This window comes from Orycteropus afer, unplaced genomic scaffold, assembly GCF_000298275.1.
Source record: "Orycteropus afer afer isolate SDZICR_OR568_19922 unplaced genomic scaffold, OryAfe1.0 scaffold00021, whole genome shotgun sequence".
Lineage (NCBI taxonomy): Eukaryota > Metazoa > Chordata > Mammalia > Tubulidentata > Orycteropodidae > Orycteropus > Orycteropus afer.
Window position 1 is genome coordinate 13741544 of NW_006921608.1, and position 26942 is coordinate 13768485.

The following is a 26942-nucleotide window of genomic DNA, read 5'->3' on the forward strand; positions in this document are numbered from 1 at the left end:
GTAGTGATACTGCCTCGGAAACCCAAGGAGGGGTCGCTATGAGTCAGGTTTGACTCGATGGCACATAACAACAACAACAACATATGTGCTATACAGTGTGGTGGTAAATCAAGCAAAATCTCTGAAAGACAAGATAAATGAAAGCAATACCCAACAATTGACAAAGAATATTTGGGTGGTAAAGCTCTAGATGCATTTGCACATAGTGAAAAATAAAATAAAGGCCAATTGAAAATGCTTTGTAAGACAAAAGTAAGTCTCTTATATGCTTGTACACATCTCCAATGGTTCCCAAAAGATGCTAGGCCCTCATTTGTTGAGTGACTGGTAATATGGGCACTGTGTTTCTGACATGCAGTGAAACTGGATACTGATGAAGTGATACTGGATAAATGATTCCCTCCTCTTTTCTGGAAGTATGACCATGCCAGTCAAAAATTTCAAAACAAGCAACATTTCTTTTTCCTGACCCATTACTCTCTTTTCATCCTTTAAGTTTTATTCCAAGCCCCAGATCTATCCTCTCCTTGCCCCATCAATGCCCATGATAACACAATAATTACCTTTGTACCCTTCATTCTTATATTTTAGAAGGTTACAAAGAATAAAACAACATTCAAATTGCCACTATATCAAAGAATAATAGCTGTTAATATTTTATCACTTTTGTTGTTGTTGTCAAAAGGAGGTAAGTGAAATATTACAGATGAAGCTAAAATCCTCTGACTGCTAACTTATTGCTCTTATCCACCTAAAACCAAACACTTTTATGAGACTGGTACAAGGCATTCAAATTAATTTTTACATCTTTATTTACACACAAGCCCACACACACATAATTAAGTATTGTAAGGGCAGTTCTGGAAAAACATACATAAATATTCTTATTGCATATATCCTTTGGATATTGCTTTTTCACTAAATATCACCATCTTGAGACTATCACATTAAGATTTATTTTGTAACTTTATAATTTTTACTAATAGAGAATTATGTGATGTGAATATGCCATGCTTCACTGACTTTCTTATAGACAGTCATTTTCATTGTCTCCAATTTTACACTATTGCAATGAATGCTGCAATAAACAGCCTTGTACATGACTCCTTGTGCTTATATAAGTATCACTGTAAAAGTATACATACATCAAAAAGTAGAACTTGGGGGTCATATAGTATGCTCAATTTCACTAATTTTCAAATTTACCCAATTTCAATAACAGCAACAGAACACAAGTTTACCTGTTCTCTACATTTCTCATCAATATTACATACTGGAAATGTTCATCCAACAGATTCTCAAAGTGAAGATTAATTGTAAGTTTGTAACTGTTGAAGCTGAGTAACAAGGACATAAAGATTCAACTATATTTTTCAGTCAATATTCCATAATAATACTTTTTAAAAGAGATTAGAGACCTATTTTTAAAAAGTACATTTTTGAGTTTTGCTATACTGTAGTAAAATAGTAATGCTGTAAGCTGCTGGTGAAAATATACATTGTGTACCAATTCTTGAAGTAATTTGGCAATATAACAAAAAAATACTAAACATATGCTTAGAGTTACTAATTACAATTGAAAAATATATTGTAAGGAAACACAGATGAAGGCAAACAAAGATTTATCTAGGAACATATTTACTCCAATATTATTTATAACTCTGAGTGGTAGTTTTATCTCTTAAACAAAACTTGTACTATTTATAGGGTCTATGGTGGCTCAGTGCCTAAGGCATTTGACTGCTAAGCAGAAGGCTAGCAGTTCAAACTCACCAGCCACTCTGCAGAAGGAAGATGGTGCAATCCAATTCCATAAAGATTTATCACCTTGGAAACCCAATGGAAGTTGCTTTTAATCTGAATTGACTTAATGGAAGTGGTTTTTTTTTTTTCTTTGAGTTGCACTATTTATGGACTTAGAGAAAATATTATGTAATTTTTAAATACTTATAAGAAAATATAACAAAAATTAAAATTAAAAAGAAAATTCCTTATACCAATATTTATTGCAGCATTATTCACAATAGCCAAAATGGAGAAAGAAGGTAAATGCTCATCAACAGATGAATGGATAAATAAAATGTGGTATATACATAAAATGGATTATTCAACCATAAAGGAAAATGAAGTACTGATACATGCTGCAATGAAGCTGAATCTCGAAAACATTATGTTGAATGAAACAAGTCAGTCATAATAGTGCAAATATTATATGATCTCATTTATATAAAACAGGCAAATGTAGAGACACTTGTTGTTGTGATGTTGTTATGTGCCGGTGAGTCGGACTTGACTCATAGCGACCCCTGCTTGGGTTTCCGAAGCAGCATCACTATGGAGGTAGATTGCCCAACCTTCCTTCCAAGAAGCTTATTAATGGCTACCAAGGAGTGTGAACTGAGTTTCTATTACTGGTGGTGGAATAATTTGGAAAAGGATAATGATAATGGATGTAGAACATGAACGTGATCACTGACTTACACATGTAAAAACTGTTAAATTGACAAATGTTTCATTACATATATTTTCACCACAATTTAAAAAAAAAAAAGTCAAACTCCTGGCATATGCTAATGAATGTCTAATTTATTTAATGAAGCTGAATAAGCATTCTATTTAACCTTCAGGGATATCTACTGTGTACTGGAGATAACTGCATCACTTATAAGATAGCTAAGCAAGAATTTAGAGCAAATTTTTTTCTCAAATGGTCACTGCCTTTAGTATTGCTCCTCTATCATTCATTGCTAAAGGGACACAGAGGTAGCATCTTCTGACCTCCTCTAACTATACAAGAGGAAGACAGAATCACCATCAGCAGCCCATGGCCTGTTCTTATGAGATCCGACATGCCGCCACCTTTCAGCCCTCTTACCAACCTTGACACCAACTGTCCCTCTCATAGCACCCACCACCTCTCTGCTGGGTTTGATAATATGCTGCAGCGGCCACACAGAACTCACAGATTATGGGGTTTATCAGGAAGCAACAGGCTATAATAATTAAAGTTCAGGAACACTATCAAGATACAGCTCTTCAGTCAGGACAGTCTCTCCTCTACTGTGGCCTTAGACACACCTCTCTGGCCCTTTGGCCTCTTGGCCTGGCCTCTGCCTCTGTGAGCCAGGTAAACCTGATGCGCTGTCTTATGCCTCTTGGTTCCACTGCTGCCATCTCTCAGCTGGGCATCTCTCTCAGCCATGTGTTTTTCTCTCTCAGTCGCACATCTCTCTCTGTCTCAGCCACATGTCTCTCTCTCTCTCTCTCTCTCTCTCTCTCAGCCATGCATCTCTCTCAGCAAACAGTCAGAGAAATTCCTTCTGCCTCTACAAGAGCTCATTTTGAGCCTTGGCAGAGTGGCAAAACCAACAAATCCCAATGTGAGAATTTTACACACCTGAGAGAGAGTGAACTTCCCAGATCACTTTGTGCTGCTCTGACAGAAAAACACCAGGTGGATAACTTTAACAATCAGCTACTCAGTTGCTCATGGCAAAGTGGGAATTACAAAGACCACGGATAGAAAAGCTAAAGCATGTAAATTACTACACCACATCCAGACTCTACATTCTGTTAGAATAAACTTTCTAACATGTAAACCTATTTACTTCAGTTTCACGTAATTCCTCTTTACCTTTCAGAATAAACTCTCAAACTCCTATCATTACAAATAAAATCTTACATAAATTGACTACCAGTCTCTTTAAGAATATTAACTCCAGTCTGGAAGTACTGATGTTCCCTTTCTTCCCATGTTTCGTATCTTCTTTGCCTCTGCTCCAACATTTTAGTCTAGAATAACCTTCCCTGCCTGGCTTACCCCTACAATACTCAGCTCAATTGTCAATTCTTCCTTTTCATAATCTCTTCTATACCTAAGAACCCTTTCTCTTTTTTGCTTTAATATTGCCCTGGACACATATCAAACATAGAAATTACTGAAAATGGCATTATTCTATTCTCAAACAGACTAAATATTCTGGAAGGGAAAACTAAACCATGGCTTTCATTTGTGTACTCCTCGGAAGGAAGATTAGGCAATCTACTTCTGCACAGATACCACTTTGGAAACCCAAGGAGGGGTCACTATGATTCAAATCAACTCAACAGCAGTGAGTTTGGTTTTGTTATGGTTTGTTTTAGTGTCTACTACAATGACTACTATTCTGTAACTATTTATTGGGAAGAAGAGTGAAATAAAGAGTAGGAAGAAGGGAGTGTCAAATGAAATTAGGAGAAAGTGAAGAATAACATGTAAAATATGATCCATGGCTACTTTTAGTTAATTTTCATATTCTTAATTATGAAATTGCATATTTTTGTCTACCAACTAGCTTTGAGCTCACTCAGGTAAAAAAGATACAATGCTATTCCACAAAAGAATATTGAAAAATTATAATTAAAGTCAGTGAGAAAATGTAATTCCCTATAGAATAAATTAGGTCTCAAACATTCTTAATTGAGCCATTTACTGTACTAGCTATGTGCCCTTAGGTAAGTAAAGCTCAATAAGCAATAGCATCTTCATCTTTAAAATGGAAATAATAAAATTAGTCTCTTAGAATTACATTTATGTATCCTGGAACAGAGAATTATATTTAAATATCTTAGAAACTGCATTTTGCTACTTCTTACTTTGTAATTCAGACATTTTTAAACAAACATATATACCAACCCACCACCCCCATACCCTAAGGTTGGCCATTCAATGCATATCTGTTAAATAAACCTCAAGTTGAATAAGAAACGCAGACATAATAAATAGCAAAGCCAACATTTACTGATACTATGCACTGTGAAGGAAAGTAGCCCAGTAAGTGAGAACTACCTACACTAGTTTCTCTACTCTATCTGCCTCACAAGTAATTTTATGAAAAGTTCTTTCAATAGCTAATGAAATTTTATGTTAGATTGCAATTTCTTGTATGGAGATTAAGGAATAGAATTGCCTGGGACTGTTTAGGTGGAGGCTGGGTAAATGATGATACATTACAGTACATCTAGAAAAAGCGAATCAATAGAAGATACATGTAACTCTAATAATTAACTGAGATAAAGGCTGATTCCACTAAGTGAGTAAATTGTAAAATCTCTCACCTGTTGTATATGTCTACTGGTTCGTTTCTGAGGCTGATAGATGAGCCACATATATAAGACTGGGTCAACGTTGACTGCTAGTCCTTGTACACTACAAAGAAGTACACCACCTAAAAAACAAGATTTTAAAACTTATAATTCCTTGTTAAAAAACAAACTTGATTACTATTTCAGAAGCAATAGGACAGCTATAATAAAAAAGAGAGAACATAACAATTGTTAATGAGAATGTGTAGAAATTTGAACCGTCTTATACTGCTGGTGGGAATGTAAAATGGTATAACCAGTTGGGAAAACAATTTGGAAATTCCTCTAAAAGACAGACATAAACTTACCACACAAAGCTTCTAGTGGAAGACAGGGGCCAAAAAACAAATGGGGGGAAATAAAATCACTTGGAGGGTAACCAGAGGGAAGGGAAGATTAATGACTTTCAAAAACAAAAAAACATGAAAGGGGATCAAAATGCTTTTGAAAAAAACTATTCTATAGAAAACAATAACCAAACAAACAAACAAAAATTCTCTTACAAATCCCAAATAAAATAGATATGAAAAAGGGTTGAAAAATGGTTGGGACAATTCCTCCAACAAATAGACAGAAAAGAAAGATAGAAGGACAACAAGAAAAATACAAGATAACATTAAAAAACCAGCCCAGGAGGGCAACTATCTAAATAACAGGAATTTAAAAGGGAAGAAAAGAAAAAATGGAAAAGAGGAAATCAACAATTAATTATTTAAGGTAACTTTTCAGAAACAAAGAACATGTGTTTCTAGATTAAGAGTGCCCATAAGGGATCCAGTACAGAGGAGGAAAACAGGCTAGAAAAAAAGTTACATGATTTTGAAGTTTCAGAACCCTGAGGACAAACAGGTTTCCAGAGCAGGGGGAAAAGAAGGTGCATTGAAAGTATCACTAATTACACTGCCTTTGGATTTGTAAAGAACAAAAGAACAATAAAAACCAAAACCCACTGCCATAGAGTTAATTCCAGCTCATAGCAACACGTGTTGGATTTCCATTTATTGCAGAAGCAGATTGCCCACTCTTGCATCCCGGGGAGTGGCCAGCGGGTGTGAACCACCAACCTTCTAGTTAGCAGATGCCTTACGCACTGCACTACCAGAACTCCTTAACAGAACAATACTAAAGGAAAATGACACAAAGCATTCAGAAGTCTGTTTGAAAATTATTCCCAATCTATATTGAATTACATACTCTAAAAAATTATTGATCAAGTGTAGAGAGAGAAAGTCATTTTCACATTAAAAATCTAAACAAAATTCTCTCTCACACATCTTTCACAATACTACTAAAGAATGTGTTACATCAAAATAAAAGATCACGCAAAAAAGGAAACATGGGATCCAGTAAACAAAGGAACAAAACAGAAAAGAAGTGATAGGAATCCACAAATGGCAATGTGAAATATTTATAGGTACATGGAACACTAAACAACAAAACAATCATTAAGTACAAGAAAACAAGTGTCATAAAAGAAAAGGATGATTACTCACAGAACACATGACTGCACTATGGATAGTATTTATTTATAGTCAAAGCAGTATAAATTATGACATCTCCACATTGGGAAGATGTTGTTGTTGTTAAGTGCTGTCGAGTTGTCTCTGACTCACAGTGACCCTATGTACAGCAGAACGAAACACTGCCCGGTCCTGTGCCAGCTCCACGATCCTTGCTATAACTGAGCCCATCATTGTAGGCACTGTGTCAATCTATCTTGTTGAGGACCTTCTTTTTTGTTGACCCTTCATTTTACCAAGCATGATATCCTTCTCCAGGGAATGGTCCCTTCTGACAAGATAACCAAAGCAGGTGAGACAAAGTCTGGACATTCTCGCTTCCAAGGTGCATTTTGGCTGCCCATTTTCTAGGACAGATGTTAGTTCTTTTAACAGTCCATGGTACTTTCAGTATTCTTCACCAACACCACAACTCAAAAGCATCAACTCTTCTTTGGTGGTCCTTATTCATTGTCCAGCTCTCACATGCATAGGAGGTGACTGAAAATGCCATGGCTTGTGTCAGACGCACCTTAGTCTTCAAGGAAACATCTTTCTTTGCTCTTCAGCACTTGAAAGAGGTCTTTTGCAGTGCATTTGCCCAATGCTATACATCATCTGATGTTAGACTGCTGCTTCCACTGGTATTGACTGTAGAACTAAGTAATATGAAGTCTTTGACAACTTCAATCTTTTCTCCATTTATTGTGATGCTGCTTATTGGTTATGAGGGATTTTTGTTTTCTATAATCCATAGTGCAGTTGATGAAAGAATTGGTGAAATGGAAGAAACACAGTGATATCATTTAAAATACAATATAAACAAAAACAGGAATGAAAAATATTCAAATGACATTATTAGAATGGAAGACTGAGTAAGAACACCTAACATACTTCTGATTGGAATTAATTACTTAAGAGAAAAATGCTGAGACTTTATAGAAAGTGTAAAGAGATGACAAACCTCAAATTCAAGAAACCCAATGTATCCCAAGATCAGTAATTAAAAATAAACCTACATTAAAAAAAAAAGTGATAAAATACTGAAGCAAAAGAGATCAGAAAAGAAACCAAAATGAAAAGATGAACTATGAAAAAAAGAACAGCAAATAAATTGACAACCAACTTTTTAGCACAGAGTCACTAGTAATCATCGTAAGACTGACACAGTGGGTACAACGATGGGCTTGGGTATAGCAAGGATCATGGAGCTCACACATGAGCGGACAGTGTTTCATTCTGTTGTGCATAGGGTCACTATGAATTGGAGACAACTTGACGGCATCTAACAATACAACAACAATTATTATATGATTATACTAAATATTAGTTTTATGCTACACCCATTATTCTGTATGTACCAAATATTATACTTAGAGACAATAAAAGAGGAAATGAAATTAAATTCATTTTTAAAATAAATCAGGATAAATTTTGTTCTTTGTAGTATTATGTACTTCCAGTGTAAGAAATATTACTTTTATAAATTATGATGAAAAATACCAAAAAAGAAAACTACATAAATAAAGTAATATATAAATTTTAAAAATACGCAAACTAGAAAAAACAAAAATAAAATAAGAAATTTACAGACATCTCCTATATTGGAAAGGTTATTTTAAAATTCTTTTCAGATGTGTGTAAAAGATGATATGTGTATGAATTTTCAAAACCTTTCTCAACAAGTAATTACTACACCTTGAGTAATTGAGATTTCAGCGATAGGAAAAAGAAAACAGTATCTTCAGCGTGGAAAACTAACCCTGAAAGTCTTATTGATTATATTAATTAACAATAAGTTTAAAAGTGTATTCACCAACATGCTACATGAATATATGATTACATTATACAAAAAAGTGTTTTTATGACTTATAGCAGGATTTGAACTTTATGAATGTTAAATAGGTGATAAAAGAGAATAACTCATTAATTTATAGTATCAATTTTGTTCAAATTATAGAGATAATATTCTTTTAAATTTATAGGGATATTTTCATCCTGTACTCAATTTACAAGACATAGTCTTTAAAGTAACACACAAGTTCTGACATATAAGTGTGGAGGCAATTAGTTTGATACTGGCTTGACTCAGAGCAGATCTCCCATAAATCACTAAAATTTGGCAACATACTATTCTGTTTAATCTTAGCCGGGGAGACAACTAAAGAGAAAAGTGTCTCTACTTCTCTGCTCACTGCCAAAATTGCTCACTTATCCACATTCCATTCAGACTTCAGCACTTAGCTAACCCAGAGCACCACTGTCATTTTCAGTTACACCCTAAACTGAAGTATGAGAGCTGAAATAAAGGTTAGAGACTAAAGTTGCACAGCTTTAAAACTGAACATATATGCTTCTTGTAAGTTACAGAAAATATATGACAGCCAATGAGAGCAGTTTGTAAAATATCAAGTTATATAAGCGAGAAAGTATCCTATGTTTTATCTTAAAAAAAATCATTGTATTTTAGGTGAAAGTTTATAGTTATTTAGGTCCTTCTTTAACAATATTTATACAAATTGTTTTGTGGCACTGGTTATGTATCAGCATTCTGATCATTTCCATTCTGTTCACTCTTTCCATTGATATAGCTTCCCATTCTCTTCTTGCCTTCTCATCTTTGTTCTGGGGTATTTCGACCATTTGGTCTCATATTGTTGACCATTTAAGGGGCATATTACTCACACGTGGTACTGTTTATTCTATAAATTAAATTTATTAGTTGGCTGAAAGGTGACCTCCAGGAGTAGCTTCAGTGCCAGGTCAAAAGGGCAATAGTCTCAGGGAGTTCCTCAAGTCTCTATTGGTCTAGTAGGTCTGGCCTTTTTTAAGAATTTGTTTTGTCTTACATTTTTCTTCCATTCTTTCTGAGACCATCTATTGTGTCCCTGGTCAACAAAGTTGGTAGTGGTAGCTGGGTACTATCTAGTTTTTCTGGTCTCAGGTTAGAAGAACATGTGGCTTAAGAGTCCTGTGAACTAGTTTCTTCTTTGTGTAATTGGTTTCCTTCAGGCTCTTTAGCTCCATGAATACAGACAAACAGATGTATCTCAGATGGCTGCACCCAAGGTTCTGAGACCTCAGATGCTACTCATCAAACAAGGTTGTGGAACATGAACATTATGAAATATGTTATGCCAAGTAACTAAATTATTCCACAAGACTATGTTCCTAAGCCTTTTAACCCAATAAATTAATCTCATGAATTGTTTTAGTATGTTTAGGAAGTCTCCGTAACTACAACTCCCATGTGCTTTGTTGTTGTTGTTGTTGTTAGGTGCCATCAAGTCGTTTCCAACTCATAGTGACCCCATGCACAGCAGAATGGAATACTGCCGAATCCCACGCCAGCTCCATGATCCCTGCTATATTTGAGCCCATCATCGCAGCCACCATGTCAGTCCATCTCATTGCAGGCCTTCCCCTCTTTCATCAACCCTCCACCCTACTAAGCATGACATCCTTCTCCAGGGAATGGTCCCTTCTGACAACATGACCAAAATAGGTGAGATGAAGTCTGGCCATTCTCGCTTCCAAGGAGCATTTTGGATGCATTTCCTCCAGGACAGATCTGTTAGGTCTTTCAGCAGTCCGTGGTACTTTCAGCAGTCCATGGTACTTTCAGCATTCTTCGCCAGCACCACAACTCAAAAGTATCAACTCTTCTTTGGTCTTCCTTATTCATTGTCCAGCTCTCACATGCATACGGGGCGACTTGAAATATCATGGCTTGTGTCAGGCGCACCTTAGTCCTCAAGGAGACATCCTTGTTCCTCAGCACTTGAAACAGTTCCTTCATGGTTGACCTTCCCAGTGCTGCACGTCATCTGATGTTATGACTGCTGCTTCCATTGGCGTCGATTATAGAACCAAGCAGCGTGATTCTCTGACATTCTCAATCTTCTCTCCATTTATTGTGATGCTGCTCATTGGTCCAGTTGTGAGGATTTTGTTTTCTTTATATTGAGACGTAATCCATACTGAGATATATATTTGTTATATATATGGAAATACAAGCACCACACACAAAAACGTATATAGATGTGCCTATAAATCCACTTATACCTGCACATACATGGACTCATAAATGCCTTCCTATACACATATAAGCATACTTTTCTAACTATGTAACCACATACATATCTTTTCATTGTTATTACTGCTACATTTTATCTTAGACAAAAGAATGGAACAAAAAACAGAATGCATTATTCAACATCTGAATCTAAGTGGTCCACACTCCTTATTTTTCTATTAAACCACAACAGTAAAGAACTACTGATATTTGTACACCTGCCAAAGAGGCAATTGAGCCACATCTACTGGCCTCCTCTAACCCCACAAGAGAAAGACAGAATCACTATCAGCAGTCCAAGGCCTATCCCTGTGAGGCCAGACGTGCTGCCTCCCTCCAACCCTTTCATCAACCCTGACACCAATCATTCCTCCCAAAGCACCCACCACCTCTCTGCTGGGTTCAATAATTCGCAGCAGTGGCCACACAGAACTCACAGATTATGGGGCTTATTAGGGAAGCACGAGACTACAATTCAAGTTCAGGATGCTCAGTCTCTTGCACCCGGCCATCTCACTCAGCAGCCGACAGTCTCAGTAGCACGTCGCTCTCTCAATAGTGTTGTGTCTCTCTCCCAGCAGTGCATGTCTCTCACATCTCTCTCTCAGCAATGCATGTCTCTCTCCCAGCAATCCATGTCTCTCACATCTCTCTCCCAGTAATGCGTGTTTCTTGTGTCTCCCAGCTGGCAGTGAGAAATTTCTTCTGCCTCCAGAGGGCTCCTTTTGAACCTGGCAGAGAGGCCAAACTAACCAGCACCAACATCAGAATTCTATATACCTGAGAGACAGCAAACTTCCCAGAAGATTGCTTCATGCTGGTGCCACAGAAATACCCCAGGTGGGTAAATTTAGCAATCAGGAGCTACTCAGTTTCTCACATTAAATTCCACCATGGAGTTTACAAAGGCTTATGGCTAGAAAAGCCACATGATGTAATATACTACACTGCAACAGCTCTTAAGAAATTGTTACTCTTACTTTTAAGAATGATTTCAATAATTTTGACTAAATATAATTAAGTTGATTTTAAAAATGGAACTAAAATTACCAAATATTATAAAGAAAATCCAAAGAACCCACATGCCTTGAAGTGAAAAATATAAAATAACAAAAAGAGAAAAATAAATGTTATCATTAAATGGTGGCAAGAGAGAATATGGATACCTCAAAAAAAATAAATCAAGTGGTGGGGAAAAAGAGAGGAAAAATAGCATGAGAGAGTAATCAGAGATTGACAAATGAGAGAACCGAGATGAGTTGCTAACCACGGGCAATGTCCACCAAGTAACTGTCAAATTTCATATAAATGATAATATTCTAAGTTATGTGCATATGGTGGTTCATGTTACTTAATTAACAATTAGCAGGAGACCTGTTGGTATAGTGGTTTAGCATTCAGTTGCTAATGGACAGAACCCACAAGCTGCTCTGTGGGACAAAGCTAAGCCAGTTTGCTTCCAGAAAGATTTATACTCTTAGAAACTCTAGGAGGCAGTTCTACTCTGTCCTACAGGATCACTATGAGTAGGAGACAAAGACTGATAAGCAGAAAACTGAACTTTTAAAAATATTTAAAGACTTTACAGATCCAGATGGAGGGTGGCATGAAGACAGTTTACAATCTCTGATGACCCAAAACACAAACAACCCACCTGCCATCTCTTTTCCACAGGCCTCCACCAAATGCTCATAAGTATGACAAGGACAGGGCTGAAGAGATAAAGAAGACCCTACTGAGGTGCAGGCCCATGGAGCACACTGAAGCCTAGTAAAATGCAGGAGAACCACGAGAAACCTCACAGGCACTCTGGGCTTATAAACTGCACCAGGCAGGGATAATCTGTCACTGGGGGAAAGGAAGAGGAGCTAAGGGCGATCCATTTCTAAGGCAGAGGTAAATAAGGATGATGAAGTCTGAGGATAAGTTAGGAGAACTGCGAGAAAATTACTAACCTTACTAACGGAGAGGTTCTGATCCTGCCCTCAAAATAATCTGAAGCCTGTAGTAAATGTATTACACACAAAACAAAGACCAGACTAGTTTAACTACAGAAATAGAAAGAATCAAACTTCCCAATACCAATGTCATGATAAAAGAAGAGGCATGCCCTTTTGTTATTTCCCATAGGCTCCACTGCTCCTTTTACACACAATGTTTGACAATCAATAAATAATTAAGAAATATTTAAAAGAAAAAAAAAAGGGGGAGGGAGGGGAAAATGATTCATTATTAAAACAGAAATGAGTAAATAGCATCAATCTCAGAGGTAGCCAAGATATTGAGATTATCAAACAGGGACTTTGAAACAACTTTGCTAAATATGCTAAAAAAAAAAAAGAAAAGAAAAAGTAGAAGACATGTACAAACTGAAGAAAAATTTCAGCAGAGAGATGGAAACAACAGAGAAAGAGAGCCAAATGGAATACTAAAATTTTTAAAGTATAGCTTAAGGTTTTAGCCTCCACCATTAAGACTTCTTAGAGCCACTGACCTTTCCACTCTCTAACCAATTACAATACTGTGTTTCACAGAGCTCATTTTGGCCACTGATTCAATTTCATTTTCTCAATGAATCAGAAAATATCATCAATTTCAGCATAAGAATGGTGAAGGAAGTGCAGAATGCTTTAGGAAAGTGCAACAGTATCCCATTCTACTACCTGGCAACATTAGGGATTGGTCTCTGTTCCTCACTCATGACCTCAAGGTGAGAGAAGTCAGTCTGGTGATGTGCTTTTCTCTACCCATGTTTAGACACACAGAAATCAGAGAATTGAACTTCATTCATCAAGATTTCTATAAAATTGTTTTTCTTCATCTTTTTTTTTTTTTTGCCTCAAGATCAAAATGTGGTTTCTCAATCAGATTTATCAGATATTGAGTTAATATTTTATCTTTTTTTGTCTGACTTGTGTATTTGGTTTTGATATGGGCAAAGAACACAAATAGGAGAGTTAAAGGCAACTCAAATCATAAGCCAGTAATTATGAATTTGTAGCATTTCAAAATTTTGTTCTCTGACTTTATATTCAAAACACAAAATCCTAAAACCATAACAATATTAAGACAGAATTGATACTGAAAAGTACAGAACTTGTGAATAATAAAATATACCTCAACACAAAATTAAAGGCAAAACTCAAACTGGACAAAAGTGTTAGAAAAATATACAACAAAGACAATATTCATGACATATGAAGAGCTTCTAACATAATTGCTAGAGAGAAAAAATAAAAACCAACAAAACACTCTATAGAAACACAGGAAAATAATATAAATGCATAAATACAAATGACCTTCACCAAAGTTCAACATCACTAACATCAAGGAAAAATAGATCTATTTTCGAGGATCAATCTAAAAAATTTTAAATGAATAAAATTCTATTATTGATAAGGGTATAGAAGACACAATACATTAACACGCCACTAAAAGAAACATAAATTGGTATGGTCTTTTTGGAAGGCATGACTAAATTAACTATTGAAATAATGATTAGTAATTTTAGTACCAAGATCTAACAGAAACACTTGAAGATGTTCTCAAAGGTATATGAACAAAGATGTTCATTTGTAGTATTACTTATAATAACCATAAAGTATAAATAAAATGTGTTTAGTCAAATTTGATAATTTATTTAATAGAATACCAATTAGCTATTAAATAATCTCTAAATGCTCCTATACTATGAACATTTTTTTATTATTTTCAATAATTTCTTTATCACCTTTACAAATAGGCCCCAAACTCTTACATGTACCTTAATTCTACTGTCCTTGGCAGTGTTAGATGTCATCCGGTTGAGTCATAGATACCCTATGTATAACAGAAAAAGCACTACCCAGTCCTGTGACAGTGCCCAGTCCTGTGCTATAGTCACAATAATTACTATGCTGGAGCCCAGTGTAGCAATCACTGTGTTAACCCATCTAATAGAGGGTCCTCCTCTTTTTTGATCATCCATCTGCTTTACCAAGAATGATGTCCTACTTCAGGGACTGATTCCTACTGCTTACTTTTAAGGAGCATTTGTCTGTAATTCTTCTAAGACAAATGTATTTGTTCTTTTGGCAGTCCGTGGTATATTTGATACTGTTTGCCAACATCATAACTGAAAGGCATCAATTCTTTTATAGTGTTCCTTACTCATTATCCAGCTTTCGCAGGCACATATGAACAACAACAACACATATGAACAACAACAACAACAAAAAAACACTATTGATTCCAATTCATAGCAACACCCACTGGGTTTTCAAGGCTATAAATCTTTACAGAAGTAGACTACTCATTCTTCCTCCTATGCTGCAGCTGGTGGGTTTGAACCTCCGACCTTCTGGTTGGCAGCCAAATGTGTTACCCACTATGCCAGCAGATCTCCTTAGCAGGCATATAAGGTGAATGAAAATACAATGGTTGGGTCAGGCACACCTAAGTCTTCAAAGTGACATCATAGGTTTTGGGTTGGGTCAGGCACACTTAACTGCTCAAAGTGATATCTTAGATTTGAACACTTTAAAGAGACCCTTTGCAGCAGATTTACTCAACGTAATACAGTATTTGATTTTTTACTGCTTCAATGGGAATATCCACTGAGATGTTTCAAGAAACAGATGCCACACTGGAGGCATACACTTGGCTATGCCAAGAGATAGCGAAGACCTGGCCAACTGACTGTTGTTATGTGCCATATTTGTACCCATTCCAAAGAATATGTAAATTTGTACATATTTCACAGAATGCGGAAATTATCAAACAATATCATTAATATCACATGCAAGTAAAATCTTATTGAAGATAATTCAAAAATGGTTGCAGCGATCTATCAACAAAAAACTTCCAGAAACTCAAGCTGGATTCAGAAGAGAACGTGGAATGAGGGATATCACAGCTGACGTCAGATAGATCTTCACTCAAAGCAAAGAATACCAGAAAGATGTTTACTTGTGTTTTGTTGACTATGCAAAAGCATTCAACTGTGAATTTATAAATAATATTGAGAAGAATGGGAATTCCAGAACACATAATTGTACTCATGAGGAACCTGTAAACAGATGAAGAGGCTGTTGTTCAAACAGAACAAGAGGTTTAAAATCAAGAAGGGAGTGTGTCAGGGTTGTATTCTTTCCCCATACTTATTAAATCCATACGCTGAGCAAATAATCTGGAAATGTGGATTATATGAAGAACGCAGCATCAGGATTCGAGGAAGAATCATTAAGAACCTGCGATAATGATGATGACACAACTTAGCTTGCTGAATGTGAAGATGACTTGAAGCACTAACTGGTGAAGACTAAAAACTACTGTCTACGCTATGGATTATACCTCAATATAAAGGAAACAAAAATCCTTACAACTGGACCAATGAGAAGCATCATGATAAATGGAGAAAAGTTTGAAGTTGTAAAAGATTTCATACTCCTTGGCTGTACCATCAACACCAATGGAAGCAGCAGTCAAGATATCAGACAATGTATAGCACTGGGCAAATTGGCTGCAGAAGACCTTTTTCAAGTGGTGAAGAGCAAAAATATCTCCTTGAAGACTAAGGTGCACCTGACCCAAGCCATGGTATTTTCAATCGCCTTATATGCATATGAGAGCTGGACAATGAATAAGGAAGACCAAAGAAGAGTTGATGCTTTTGAGTTGATGGTGCTGGTGAAGAATGCTGAAAGCATCATGGACTGCAAAAAGAACTAACAAACCTGTCCTGGAAGAAATGCAGCCAGAATGCTCCTTGGAAGCAAGAATGGGAGACTTTGTCTCATATACTTTGGTCATGTTGTCAGAAGGGACCACCCCATGGAGAAGGATATCATGCTCGGTAAAGTGGAAGGTTGACAAAAAAGGCAAAGGCCCTCTGCAAGATGGATTGACACAGTGACTACAATGATGGGCTCAGTTATAGCAAGGATTGTAGAGCTGGCACAGGACCAGGCGCTGTTTCATTCTGTTGTACACAGGGTCACTATGAGTTGGAGATGACTGGACAGAACCTAACAACAAAATGGACATTGATTGTGCACACAAGTTCAGCGAAATCCATAACAACTTCAACCTTGTCTCTTTATCATGAAACTGCCAATCAGTCCAGTTGTGAAGATTTTTGTTTTCTTTAGGTTGAGGTGTAATACATATTGAACGTTGTAGTCTTTGATTTTCATAAGTAAATGCTTCAAGTCCTCTTCATTTTTGGCTAGCAAGGGTTGTGTCATCTGCATGGTGCAGGTGTTAATGAGTCTTCCTCCAACTTTGATGTCAAGTTCTTCCTACAGTGCCATCTTCTTTGATTATTTGCTCAGCATAGACTGAATGAGTATAATGAAAGAATAGAACCCTGACTCACACCCTTCCTGATTTTAAACCATGCAGTATCTCCTTTTTGTGTTCTAAGGACTGCCTCTTGGTCTATCTACAGGTTCCACATGAGCACAAGTAAGTGTTCTGGAATTCCCATTCTTTGCAATGCTATCCATAATTTGTTATGATAGTAACACATACTAGTTCTTTGCATACAACAAGACAAAGGTTTCTGGTATTCTCTGCTTTCAGCCAAGATTCATCTGCATCAGCAATGATATCCTTCATTCCATGTCTTCTTCTGAATTCAGCTTGAATTTTTCAGTTTCACAATGTACTGCTGCAAATGTTTTTGAATTCACTTCAGCACAATTTCCCTTGCATACGTATTACTCAATAATTTCCACATTTCATTGGATCACCTTTATTTTTTTTGCACTGTGCACAAAGATGCTGTTGTTGTCATGTGCCATTGAGTTGGCCCCAACTCACAGCGACCCGTCCTTGGGTCTGCGATGCAGTATTTACTACGGAAGTAGATTGCCCAACCTTCCTTCTGAGGAGTGGCTGGGGGGTTCGAACCACCAGCCTTCTGGTTAACAGTCAAGTGCCTTAGGCACTATGCTACCAGAGCTCCTTATTTCTTGGTTTAGATAGGTAAGTGCTTTCTGTGTTGCATCCATGAGTTGAAACATCTTAATTGGTATTTCATCAATTACTGGAGCCTTGCTTTTTCACCAATACTTTCAGTGCAGCTTGGATTTCGTAACTCAGTACCTTTGGTTCCTTATCATATATCACCTCCTGAATGGTTTAATGTTTACCAATTCTTTTTGGTACAGTGACTGTATACTCCTTCCATCTTCTTTTCATACTACATCGTTCACTATTTTGCCCATAGCATCCTCAGTACTGCAACTTGAGGCTTGAATTTTTTCTTCAGTTCTTTTCAGCTTGAGAATTGCCAAGTGCATTCTTCCTTTTTGGCTTTCTAACCCCAGATTTTTGCACATTTTATTGTAATACTTTATTTGGTTTTCTCAAGCCACTTTTTGAAATCTGTTCAGGTCATTTCCTCTATTCACTCTCCATTAAGAACAAGGTTCAGAGTTCTTTTTAACATTCATTTTGGTCTTTTCTGTCTTTTGTAATGACTTTTTGCTTTCATTGTGTATAATGTGCTTGATGCAATTATACTTGCAAACTCATCTGGTCTTTAGTCTTTATTGTCCAATGAATCAAGTGTATTCTCAAAGTTCTCTTTAAATTCAGGTGAGATATACTCAAGGTCATACTTCGGCTCTCATGGACTTCCTTTAATTTTCTTCAGCTTCAACTAACCAACCTCTGCAGTCTGAAATTGAGTAAACATGCAATCAAGATGCATTAATAATTACTGTTGAAAATGAAACAGAAAGACTTGTAGTTGGAAAATATGGCTTTGTTAATAGAAATTACACCAGAGATCACATGATGGAATTTTGCAAGACCAACGACTTTTTCATAGTAAATACTTTCATTACAACATAAATGGTGACTATACACATAGACCTAGCCAGATGGAATACACAGGAGTCTAATCGATACATCTGTGGAAAGAGATGATGGAGAAGCTCATTAGTCAAAACAAGATGAGAGTCTGACTATGCAACAGACCATCAATTGCTTATATGTAAGATCAAGTTGAAAGTGAAGAAAATTAGAACAAACCCATGTGAGCCAAAGTATGGCCTTGCATAAATCTCTGTAACATTTCTATATATTTCATTAATATATTTTCCTTCAATTCTTTCAACAGATTTTATATTTTTGCAACATTTGTATAGAAACTGTTTTGAGATCTTTGTCTCCCAAACCCAACAGTTGGGCCTAATCAAAGTCATGTTCCACTGACTGCTTTTCTCCATGATTCTGGGTCACAACTTATTTCTTTGCATGCCTAATAATTTTTGGTTGAAGTATGAACACTTTAAATTATATGTTGCATAAATATGGATTACATTGTGTTCTTCTGAAGATTATTAATTTTTTTTTTAAATGTGGTAGGAAATTAACTTGTCTATATCAAAGCTTTGAAATATTTTCTCCAATAGTGTATAGCAGCTGGTGTCTCTGCTCCATTTCTTGTTATTTTTATTGGTTTGTTTTATTCATTCATTTTATTTTTGTTTTATTTTTAGCTTAGTTGCTTAGAAGTCTCCTACTGCATCTATGTGACTTAATTGTCAGTCACTGATTTGAGGAGAGATATCTTGGGCCTAGTCAGACAACTCTAGTCTGTTTTTACCAAGCTGCGTGTGAGTTGATAAATTCACTCAAATATGCAGCAATTTTGCAAGTCTTTCAGGGTTTCAAATTTTGCCAAACTCGCTGGGATCTCCTAAGTATTGCATAGTTTATCAGACAGCCAAGAATGTGTGGGGAGTTTATTATCTCAGTTCTTCTGCAATTACCTCATTTCCAAAATCTCCCTGTCAAAAATTTCTGCTTGCTCTGCCAACCTTCCTGAAAGAAGTCTACAGACATTAGCAGGTAAAACTCACTAGATTTTGCTGCCAGAGCTAAGGGCATGGGGATGCTTTCAAACAAAAAGGCCACAAACTTATTGTTGTTACCAGATGTAGTAACAGTTTTTCACAAATAAACACTTCTTAAGTTCTTTCCTGCATTTGGTAATTTTCCAGTGCTGGAAATGTTTGTTTTAAATAATGTTTTCCAGTTTGATACTTATCTGCTTTCGAACAGAACCGCCACACCACCTCATGATATTATACCACAAGATCTCAATTCAAGTCCATTTTAAAATTATATTTCATCAATTAACATAACATTTATTTAATTACAGCTATAAGTGCAAAAGTATATAAATCATTATGGGAATCAACATAACAGACTATTTGTAAGAGGACAATTAAGGTATGCACTTTTAATTGTGCAGCAAGTGTAAATGAACTTAATATATTTGCATCATTAAAATAAAAACACTTATGATACCCTGTATTAATATTCTTATACTAAGAGATGACAGATGTCTTTATAACCCAATGCATATTTGGTTGCAGAGAAAATTGTTTCTTCCTTACCTGAAAGCTAAATGTTTGCAGCACAGTATCTACAAATCTGTGTTTAACTTACCTTTAAAAAAGAAGCTTAGAAATCTTAATAATAATAAGTCACATCATCTTTTCTTTAGAAATGTCCTATCAATAATATACATATATAACTCTTAAGCTACCTTTTATACTAAAAATAAATATTTCACATACTTTTTAGGATATATACATATTATGTGTGTATACATGCATGCATATATATACATTTATAAATCAAAAGGAAAATAAGATCTATAATATTTTCCATAAATGACAGTAAAATATTCACCTTACAAGCTTAAAAACAACTTCAAGGTAACTGGGAGCTTTTTTGGGGTTTTTTTTTTCAATAATAAAAAAGACAAAAAAAAAAAAAACCAATACACCCCAATATAAAGAAAACAAAAATCCTCACAACTGGACCAATAAGGAGAATTACAATAAATGGAGAAAAGATTGAAGTTGTCAAAGATTTCATATTGCTTCATTCTACAATCAATGACAATGGAAGCAGCAGTCAAGACTTCAGAAGACTTATTGCATTGGGGAATTCTGTTGACAGAAGACTTACTTCAAGTGCTCAAGAGCAAAGATGTCTCCTTGAAGACTAAGATGCACCTAACCCAAGCCATGGTATTTTCCATCACCTCATATGCATGTGGGCTCGGGTGCATGGCTCAGGGCTGCTTGGCTTAGTTTCCGGGGCCAGCTTTATTTTAAGGCCAGGCCCTGGAGAGGCGGTTACGTGGCTCAGGGCTGCTTGCTTTGGCTTCTGGGGCAGGCTTTATTTAAGGCCAGGCCCTGGAGTGGCAGGCGCAGAAGAGTTAGGAACAACTGAGGGAGATGAACTTGTCTGTTTGTCATCCTATGGTGGCTTTTGTGGTGCTGTGAGGCTGGAGGCTATGCCACCAGTGTTGCAAAATGCCACCAGGGATACCCATGGTGGATAGGTTTCAGCGGCGTTTCAGGGCTAAGACAGATTTGGAAGAAGGAAGAGGCCGTATACTTTTCAAACAATTGGCCAATGAACACTTTATGAACAGTAGTGAAACACTATCTTATATATTACCAGAAAACTTTATGAATAGCCCTGAAACACTGTCCAATATAGTGCCAGATGAGCCCATCAGATCAGAAGGCACTCAAAATATGAATAGGGAACAGCTGACTCCTCAGAGTAGAGACGATCTTAATGATATGGATGTAAAGCTTTTGAGACCTCCATTGGCTGATGTGGCATGACTCAAAATGACTAGAAACAGATGCAAACATCCATTAATAATCAGAACACAGAGTGTACGAGGTATGAGTCTAGGAAAACTGGAAGTTGTCAAAAATGAAATGGAACGCAAAAAGATTGATATCCTAGGTGTTAGCGAGCTGAAGAGGACTAGTTTTGGCCATTGTAAATCAGACAACCATATGATATACTATGCTGGGAATGACAAACTGAAGAGGAATAATGTAGCATTCATTGTCACAAAGACTGTTTCAAGACCTGTCCTGAAGTAGAATGCTATCAGTGATAGGATAATATCCATATGCCTCCAAGGAAGACCAGTTAATACTACTATTATGCAAATTTATGCATCAATTATCAAAGCCAAAAGATGAGGAAATTGAAGACATCTACCAACTTCTGCGGTCTGAAATTAACTGAACACACAATCAAGATGTGTTGATTGTCACTGGTGACTAGAATGCAGAAGTTGGAAACAAAAAAGAGTTACAGGTAGTTGGAAAATACGGCCTTGGTGATAGAAAAAAATGCTGGAGTTTGCATGATAGAATTCTGTAAGACCAATGACTTATTCATTGCAAATACCTTTTATCAACAACATAAGCAATGGCTATACACGTGGACTTCACCACACGGAATACACAGGACTCAGTCTGACTACATCTGTGGTAAGAGGCAATGGAGAAGTTCAACATCTTCAGTCAAAACAAGGCCAGGAGCTGACTGTGGAACAGATCAATTGTTCATGTCCAAGTTCAAGTTGAACTGAAGACAATTAAAACAAGTCCATGAGAGACAAAATATGACTTTGATAATATCCATCCTAAATTTAGAGACTATCTAAAGAACAATAGATTTGACGCACTCAACACCAATGACTGAAAACCAGAGGAAATGTGGGATGATATCAAGGACATCATCCATGAAGAAAGCAAAAGGTCATTAAAAAGACAAGAAAGGAAGAAAAGACTAAAATGGATGTCAGAAGAGATTCTGAAAAACTTGCCCTTGAATGGAGAGTAGCTAAAGCAAATGGAAGAATCAACAAGATAAAAGAGCTGAACAGAAGATTTCAATGAGCAGCTTGAGAAGAGAAAGCTAATTATTATACTGAAATGTGAAAAGACCTGTAGAAAACCAAAAGGGAAGAACACACTCAGCATCTTTCAAGCTGAATGAACAGAGGAAAAAATTTAAGCCTTGAGTTGCAATACTGAAAGAGTCTATGGCAAAATACTGAATGATGCAAGAAGCATCAAAAGAAGATGGAAGGAATACACAGAGTCACTGTACCAAAAAGAACTGGTTGATGTTCATCCATTTCAGGAGGCAGTATATGATCCAAGAACCAACAGTATTGAAGGAAGAACTTGAAGCTGTACTGAAGGAACTGGGAAAGAACAAGGCTCCAGGAATTGACGGAATACCCAGTGAGATGTTTCAACAAACGGATGCTGCACCAGAGGCACTCACTCGGCTATGCCAAGAGATTTGCAAGACAGCTACCTGGCCAACTGACTGGAAGAGATCCATATTTGTACTCATTCCAAAGAAAGGTGAACCCACAGAATGTGGAAATTATCAGAGTATCATATATATCTAGGAATTCCAGAACACTTGATTGTAGTCATGAAGAACCTGTACATAGATCAAGAGGCTGTCGTTCGAACAGAACAAGGGGATACTGCACGGTTTAAAATCAAGAAGGGAGTGTATTAGGGTTCTATCCTTTCACCATACTTACTCAACTTGTATGCTGAGCAAATAATCCAAGAAGCTGGATTATATGAAGAAGAAAGTGAATAAGGATTGGAGGAAGACTCATTAACAACCTGCAATATGCAGATAACACAACTTTGCTTGCTGAAAGTGAGGATGACTTACTTGAAGCACTTACTGATGAAGACTAAAGACCACAGTCTGCAATATGGATTACTCCTCAATAACAAGAAAACAAAAATCCTCACAACTGGTCCAAGAAACAGCTTCACAATGGATGGAGAAAAGACTGAAGTTGTCAAGGACTTCATATTACTTGGTTTTACAATCAACACCAATGGAAGCAGCAGTTAAGAAATCAAGTGACGTATTGCACTGGACAAATCTGCTGCAAAAGACCTCCTTCAAATCATGAAGTGCACAGATGTCTCCTTGAAGACTAAAGTGTGCCTAACCCAAGCTATGGTATTTTCCATCGCCTCATATGCATGTGAGAGCTTGACAGTGAATAAGGAAGACCGAAGAAGAGTTGATGCTTTTGAGTTGTGATGATGGTGAAGAATGCTGAAAGTACCATGGACTGCCCAAAGAACAAACAGATCTGTCCTGGAAGAAGTGCTCCTTGAAAGCAAGAATGGCCAGACTTCGTCTCAGCTACTTTGGTCATGTTGTCAAAAGGAAACATTTCCTGGAGAAGGATATCATGCTTTGTAAAGTGGAGGGTCAATGAAAAAGGGGAAGGCCTTCAACAAGATGAATTGACATAATGGCTGCAGCAAAAGGCTCAGATAATAGTAGGGATCATGAGGCTGGCAGAGGACTAGGTGGTGTTTCGTTCTGTTATACATAAGGTCTCTATGAGTCGGAGATGACTTGACAGAGCATAACAACAACCCAGGAATGACATCTTTAATGCAAGAAAAATAAAATTCTAAGGAGGGTGGCAGATCTTGACCAAGTATCGCCTATTATACTGTCACATTAACAGTACTACATCGTAGTTAAGATTATACAGAAAGTCCTATTACATTAAAAGAGTAAATAAAACTTTATATATAATGTATGAGTTGGAGAGAAATTTATTTTGGACAATATTTAAAAAGAAGTTGAAATACTGTATGTTTTGGGGTTACAACCAAACAAAAATTTAATGACTAGAGTTATCAAAATTTTTAAAAGGTAAACTTAAGATTTTTCATTCTGAAATTAATAATAAAATATAAGCTGTAACACAAATTGCTAATTTTAATAAAGTATCACAATAACTGTTTATGTGAGTTGCCAATTTAATTTAGTTTGCTTTGTATCAGGGCAATAATTTTCTTCTAGAATTTTCATGTGATGGATAATGCCATTTTTAGCTAGAAAAATTATAATCAATTATTTCATTTACTGATGATGATATGTATATACCCTAATCATTCACTTTAGTGAACTTGTACTGTTTTAATTTAGGGTAAATATTACCAACTGAAATTACAGAAATTAAATTAAAAAAAAAAAAAAAAAAAACACTAACAAGGGTTTGTATGAACCTTAACTCTTAAATAGGTAGATCAGGTATAGCTAGGGAGTACAAAGTGGAATATGTGTTTTTATAGGATATATTAACAAGTGAAATTGATGCTACTTAGTTTCCATTGTATAATTATTCAGATAATAATTTTTTTTTTACATAAAGTAAATACAAAACTTATAATTTATACAACTAAGTGTTGCTGGTCATGATAACTAGAACTTTTGTTACAGAATCAAAAATTATTTCCCCACTGTGGTAGTTAAGGTTGCATGTCAACTTGACTGGGCCATGGTTTGAGTGAAGACACTGGTTGGCAATCAACTCCATGATAGAATCTGCTGTGAGCAGCTAAGTAGCTGCCTTTTGGGAGTGGCCTGCTTCAGTGTATATGGAGACACTTTGGAAAGGTCTGGGGCTTTTGCCATATCTGGATCAAATGCATTTGGCCACGTCTTTATCTCAGCGGCCTGTCATGTTGCCTGCCAATCTTGGGATTATACCTGGAATTGAACGAGTGGCCTGCTGTGTTGTCTGCTCATGTTGGGACTGTGCCATTTTATTTATCAATCTTGGGTTTGTGAGCCTCAGCAGCCAGAAATTGCATGAATCAGAAAAAGTCTCCAGCTCTAGTGGGCCTAGAACAGAAGGCACAGAGGAAGCTCAATGGGGCCTTTACCATGGCCCTAGAACCAGCACCTTGAACTCAGACTTCTAGCCATCCAAACTTTAAGAGAATAAATCCCTGTTTGTTAAAGCCATCCATTTGTGTTATAGCAGCACTAGAGAACCAAAACACTCATTAAAGATCATAATATAGTTTCAAATTATCCAAAGAACTGTAAATTTAATCTCATCAAAATCTCCAAAAGAAGAAAATTCTGAGGCAGACTAACATTTCCTGATTTAAAATCAGAGTTTTAAACTAGTTCAGTCATGGTTGATGCAGTGAAATAAAAATAGAACCAAATATTTAAAATGTGGGTTACCAGAACAATAATCAGAATGGGGAAAATTATGAGTAGATTTCCTGGAATGGGAGACTTGGAGAGGAGTATGAGCCCTTTCAGGAGTGTGATGTGGGAGATTAGATTATTGCCAGGATGATGGAGAATGGCACACATTCAAAGCTGTGGTATTAGCATCATCTTTGATTTAGGCCCCACTGTTACCAACTCAGTCAATCAAGAGATTTGGTTGCTATGCAACATGCATGCTACACATGTTTTCTAAGAGGGAGATTAAGTTTCTATCAAGACTCTGATAGAATTATGCCTGTTCCAGTTATTATTCCAGTACACCCATATTTCACAAATCCAGGTCAGTTCCAGTATCACTTTGTCAACCAAAACTGAACGGAGAAGAAATGGTTTAAAGCCCTGTTTTAAACACTGTTCTGTAACTATATAATCATCTCTAAAAAGTTTGATATCATATAATTTCTGAAAACAATGAAAGATTTTTATATTAGGGATCAACAAAATGAGAAATGAACCTGGAGTCAGAAAATGAACATATATTGGGTGCCTCTAATTTTCAAAGCATGATACAGGGTGTTTTACATAGCCCATTAATCTCTACCAGAGACTTCAACATAGAGACTATTAGCTCCATTTCACAGATGGGAGAAAAAATACAAAGCTGTCAGAAGTCAGATCATTTCCTTGAAGTTATACAACTATGAAAGGACTCTAGAGCTGTTTTCTTTGTTCTTCTTTCTTTTCTTATATATAACAATTAAGAATTATATAATTTAAATCTCTGTTGGATTATGCAAACTATACTACTTCTACTATCTAAATTTTATCAACTTCCTGTGGTTTTATAAAATAGAAAATTATTAATTTTACAATTACAATGTGTACAATACATAGTTATGATGGATAAAAACAAGATCAGCAACTTTTACAAAAAGCATTAAAAAGAACCAATTATATTAAAATTTTAATTTTTAAGTTTCTTAAAAGCATAATTCTAACACAGAAAATAAGAATCTATAAACTTTCTATAATTATTACCCTTGAATTATTTCATATTTAAATATATAAACCAAACCCACTGCTATTGAGTCGATTCTGATCCATAGCTACCCCCATTGGGTTTTCAAGCCTGTAAATATTTACAGAAGTAGATTGCTTCATCTTCCTCCCATGAGCAGCTGGTGGGATTTAACTACTGACCTTCTGATTAGCAGCCAAATCCCTTACCCACTATAGCACCACAGTTCCTTTTAAATAGGTATCTATTTTAAATTTTTAATCAGGCAGAAAACCAAAATTAATAGAAACAATCAGTCCTAGCAACTGGTACACCATCCGATCTGCAACCTATACAACTATGAGACCAGAAGAACTAGATGGTGCCCAGC

At 36.2% G+C, this 26942-nt stretch overlaps 1 protein-coding gene across 1 annotated transcript in view; it reads right to left on the minus strand.

Moving 5' to 3' along the window:
- Window positions 1–26942, minus strand: part of VPS13B (vacuolar protein sorting 13 homolog B) — a 1115876-nt gene that overhangs the window by 628388 nt on the left and 460546 nt on the right. Inside the window, exon 19 of the mRNA XM_007934836.2 lies at window positions 5098–5207. Coding sequence (XP_007933027.1) covers window positions 5098–5207 — 110 coding nt within the window. The remainder of the gene's footprint in view (window positions 1–5097; window positions 5208–26942) is intronic.